This window comes from Anoplophora glabripennis, unplaced genomic scaffold (assembly GCF_000390285.2).
Source record: "Anoplophora glabripennis isolate ALB-LARVAE unplaced genomic scaffold, Agla_2.0 scaffold533, whole genome shotgun sequence".
Taxonomy (NCBI): Eukaryota; Metazoa; Arthropoda; class Insecta; order Coleoptera; family Cerambycidae; genus Anoplophora; species Anoplophora glabripennis.
This window is the reverse complement of record NW_019416616.1, coordinates 28,065-33,494: the sequence shown is the minus strand read 5'-3', so window position 1 is coordinate 33,494 and position 5,430 is coordinate 28,065. Positions and strand designations below refer to the sequence as shown.

Genomic DNA, 5,430 nt, shown 5'->3' with positions numbered 1-5,430 from the left:
ATCATGTCTCAATAAAATTTTATTATCTTCGCAAATAATCTGTCTCTGTCCTTGTCACACCTGTGGGTTCCTGACATCAGCGTGTACACGTCGATAAAATATTTTTCAAATTTAGTGTATTGCGTTATCATTATCAATCCCTTATCATCATGAAATGGCACCTTGTACTTAAATTGAGGAATTTTCTTATTCTTAAGTGACCTGTATCTGTTATTAAGTAAATACCTCTTGTCGGTAACCGATAAGTTTTTTTCCGTTAAAAAACCTTATAACCACGTAGTCGTTGGTAATACATTTTATATATTTATAGTACTTGTCTTAACAGCAACAATTTAACCACAACCAGAAAACAAAAGTTGTAGCTAACTTAAATTTTAGGTCGAATTTTAGTAATTATGAATCTCTTAAAACAGGAACTTAATTGTTAATCAAAGTATGAATTTCAAAAATATGTAATTAAAGTACTCAAAGAATCACGTTATCCAAATAATCATACGTATTTAAAAGAATTTAAATACTTACTAAAAAGCAAAATTGAGTAATTTTTAAACGGACAAGTACTAACCAAACTACAATATATGCTCAAAATGTCCACCACCATTTTCGATGCACGCACAACACCTTAGAATCCAATTTTCGCGCCCTCGCTGGAAAACACCTCAAGAAAAGGAAATAGTGGTACGCAAAAAACACTCAGACACGGTCCAATTCCAGATACCAACCTAATTTTAAATTTATTGCAACGCTAATTATTTTTTAGAATTAAGCATAAAGAAGTTATAAAAACTGATATTTATTATATTTTATCGTATTCTATGAACGCAGTTTTGTCAATATTTCTTAATTAATCGAACTTCTGTACATCAAATTGGAGATTTTGATAATTTTTTTCTCACAAATGGTTAAGTTTGGGATCCATGTCATATAAGTTTTTTTTTTTGTTTATTTTTATATATTCTGTATATAGACTTGTTTTAAGTATACAGGGTGATTCAGAACTTATCCAAAAAAAAATTCTGGATGTACAGGGGACCCTTACAAATACAATTTTGTAAAGAAAAAATCAAAAAGGGCAGTTCGAAAATTATTTAAAATACACTTCTGCACGGCACTGGAAACTGGTCCACTGTAAAACCTGACCTCGCACAATGCAACCGGCATGGCGGTGTGATAAAAACGGACAAAAACTTTTGCAAGGAAAGAAATATGTAAATAGAATTTTACCGCACCTATTTTATATCGGCAAATTCAACTGCTTTTGCCTTTATTAATTAATAAAATTAATTTGTGTTTTTAAATAATAAAATCATTTGACATACCCGATGTTACAACAATTGTTCAAAATTTTATCCACCAATGTGTAAACAGATGTAGGTCCGTTGTGCTCAGTTTCTACGAACTAACACAAATGCTTCACCATAAACTAAAACGATATCCATCAACCCCGAGTACACGCAAACCATTTTTGACACTAACTACCCATTTCTGACACTAAAACTTCTAACTAACTAACTCTAAACACCACAGATAACAGTTAAATATCGCAACGACGATTGCAAAATCCGAATTCATTATTCGGAGTCGCTGAGGCCACGTGGCGGATGACGTTAGAGACTACAGTTGTCCAGCTATGTAGTGGTTGAATGTACTATAACTTCAAAATTTTTTTTCTCGGAAACTATAAGGATTTTACAAAAATTTTTTTACGATATTGATTCCATTTCTCATGCTGCATCTATTCCCAAATTTTTTTGGATAAGTTGTGAATCACCCTGTATATTATATCTGTCATTGTCACTAAGCAGTACTTTATGCGAGGAGGTAGGAGCAACAGAGTTTTCTATTTCAAAAGAGTTAGGTCACCACCGGGAGTAGTAATAACTTTCTATATAATCAATATTAGAATGTAAATAATCTAATTTGAACCAACATGAATTTAAAACTTTCAGGATTGTTAGTTTCTATGGATTTTAGGTTAGTTCTTCAACATTTTGTTTTATTACATCGTCTTAAATTAGTTACCATGAGTATTTTTTTTAAATAATATGGAATTTTCCGAAACAATCTGTATTTACTAATTGAATGATATTGTAATCTGAGAAACTATTTTCACATGGTACTTATTTGTATTATTTGTATTACCAATATTACAGAAGAATTCATTTTGATAGAAACAATCTAAAGAATAACATGAGAATGATTATTTCTTTTATTTATCCTTTGGTTGTTTATTGGCTACCTCTAATGTAATATCATTTACATAAAACGAGGAAATAAAATCAAAATTTATGTACTATTTAATATATATTTAAGGTGCACCTCTAGATTATTTCTTTTTTTTCTTTTTATTATTATTCGTTAACGACAGCTAAATCATCGCCAAGATGCGTAGATCTGCCAAAAGTCTCTCGTTCAGTCGCGCTTTCATTTTCCTCTTCATCTATAATGCTTATATCTCTCATGGAAGGTCTTCTGCTCTTTCTTCTTCTCATATCTGGTATTGTAGGGTGCTTCGCCTTTGTCAAAAGTCGGGGTCCTAGAAGGGTAGTTAGCAGGGCCCCCGTGGGCACTGTTAGAATGATAGACAATACGCAAGTTGTTAGGATTTTTTCCGCGTATTCGAATTCCTTGCTGCCGGGTTCAACCATCGTCAGAGCGACTGGTCCTAGAGCGGCCTGAAAAAATGTCAGTAGGTTAGTTATGAAGTAAATTAAATCTTGATTAAATTATTAGGTTAACGCTACTATGGGCAAAATCTTAGTTACTGAAAATAGTGAACGAAACAAGAACAAACCAACTACCTTCAATATCACTCTTTTGTGATTCAAGTATTCCAAACGCTCCACATAAAATTCAGATAGCAGTCAGTTTTATATTGACATTTTTAGTTGTTCAATGTTATTGACTGATTGATTTGCGAAATGTTTGGATTCGATTCCTGACCTCAACATTCCCAGTCAATTTAGAATGGCACTCTAGACTCTACAATCCCGAGCTAGAGCCCAGTAACTACCATCTGTTCCTGCACCACAAAAATATTTTTGTGTTTCTTTCATTCGAGGCAACTGCAATTGAAAATCTCAATGGAAAACTGGAATCTCAGGTGGCGTAGTTTTATGAGGATGGTAGAAAAACTTACCAAACCACAACAAAAGTATTAATCGACGTTATTAGAGTTTCATCAAACTTTTTGACTTCTTTAGTGGATAGTAATAAACATTTTTGCTACAATGGCACACTGTTACAATAATATGAATTTGTGACATGATTTTAATTTATGGAGAATGTCTTCAAAATGCTGTACAAGCATATCGGCCTACAGAGTACCTACATCTCAGATCCCGAAGATTTACCTTATTCAGCGAGCTCGTGATAATGAAAAGCTACAAGAGGACCGTAGAATGTTGAATGGGCTGCACCAAATTAAATGTTACAAATTGAAGAAATTCTCAATATTGTCGAACAACAACCGATGACTAGAATTATTAAAAATTTCCCGTGAAGAAAACTCTACATGAAAACTAACTGTATCCGTACCACATTTATCGAATACAAATATTACAACTGGAAAATTAGGTTACTATTTTGTGAATGGGTACTAAATAATAAAAATAAAAATAAAAGTAATCGACAAGACGGCATTTACAGGGAATGGAGTAAACAACTTTCATAATAAAAAAAACACACCACAGAAATGAGACAACCCCCAAAAATTGGACACAACCAAGTTCTATGGGGTATTTAAAAAAAACGCTATTAAATAATTACATAAATCCTCCGCCCCCCATATTTTTGTCACATATACACTAATGGAAAAAATTAAGGGATCAAAAAAAATATATAAATTTTCGGCGATTTTTCAAATGGCTGTATCTTTGATAAAAATGGTCGTATTAGAGTAAAAAAAAAGCAACTTGAAGCTTGAAGTTTCTAATTTTTGGATCTTGTAAAAAAAAAATTTTTCAAGTTAACACGTATGGCGCAATCTTAATGAATATCATGAAAAAAAAATTTTCGAAATTTTTTTCGAACTTATTTTTGGTGTACAGACTTGAAAAATTTTTTTACAACTTAACCACCTTATGGATTAGATAGGTTCTTCAGTCAATTTCTTTTTTTTTTGGTCTCGATACGACCATTTCTCGCTGAGCTATCGGACTTTGAATNTTACGTACTAATGGATATTTACTGACATGCGGTTGGCAGCATTGTGTTGCGCACATCCTCTTCTGTAACTATATTCTTGGATTACACAGTCACACAAAAAAAACTTGTATGTACTTTTCATGCGACATATGTTTTTCGTGGTATTTTTGCCTCCCGATCATGAATCCGGTGTCAGAATTCACCACACAGGAACTTCCTAACCTTAAAAAACAAGTCAAAAATGGTAAAAATTCACAAAAAGTGCTAGGAAAAATACAAATAAATGTTTTTCTATATTCAAATGTTCATTTATATGGTTGAGACCTCGTCGAACGTAAATCCGCGGTCAGAATTGATGGTTCCCTTTCTAACTTCAAAAAACAGGTCAATTAAGGTCAGATATCACAAACTTGGTATACGGAGGTTTTAAGGGTCGCTTTTCATGGATCCGAGGTCAGTTTTACAAAATTCAAAATGGCGGATCCAAGATGGCCGACCAAATTCTCAAAAAATAACCCATTCGTGCTAAAGTTGGTATATGGGAGTTTTTGGGATAGCTGATCACGGATCCGAGATGAATTTTGCAAAATTCAAGATGGCGGATCCAAGATGGCCGAACAAATTTTCAAAAAATAACATTAGCGTCAAATTTGGTATAAGGGGGGTTTTCGGGGTCGTTGATTATAACGAATTCAAGGTCTGAATTGCGAAATCATTTTGTAATATTTTTGTTTACTTTATAACTACCCAATCATGTTTTAACCTTCTTAAAGTACATAGGTAATTTATTAAATTTTTAGAAACGAATTTTGTAAATCTGATCTCGAATTCGTGATCAGTGACCTCGAAAACCCCCGTATACAAAATTTGGCGAGAATGTGTAATTTTTTGAAAATTTTGTCTGCCATCTTCTTCTTCTTCTTCTTCTTTTTCTTCATCTAGTGGTTGGTCCTTTAAAAGTCCCATAGCACTGCAGCCTAATTAGGCCTATTGTGCGTCCCACTACTAGTCCTATTCAGCAAGTAGATTTGTCTTTTTTACAAAGTCCAAAAGCTTCCTTGCTGACACTTCTCTCAATTCCTTGGGTTCCAAATAGGGTCTCCCAAGGAGCGTCATTCTGCTACGTGCAAATCCCGGGCACTCGCCCAGGATATGCAGAGAAGTTTCATCCGCCGATTCACATCCTCGGCAGACCGGACTGTCTACAAGCTTTAGCTTATGTAGATGTTTCCTAAAGTGACAGTGTCCCGTTATGAGTCCTGTCACTCTCCTGAGCCGGATTCT

At 33.7% G+C, this 5,430-nt stretch overlaps 1 protein-coding gene across 1 annotated transcript in view; it reads right to left on the bottom strand.

Annotated features, from left to right (window-relative positions):
- Positions 1–2,301: 2,301 nt before the first annotated feature.
- Positions 2,302–5,430, bottom strand: part of LOC108911028 (sodium/hydrogen exchanger 9B2-like) — a 20,861-nt gene continuing 17,732 nt past the window's right edge. The window contains exon 7 of the mRNA XM_018715845.2: positions 2,302–2,675. Within this exon, the coding sequence (XP_018571361.1) occupies positions 2,352–2,675 (324 nt within the window). The 3' untranslated portion in view covers positions 2,302–2,351. The remainder of the gene's footprint in view (positions 2,676–5,430) is intronic.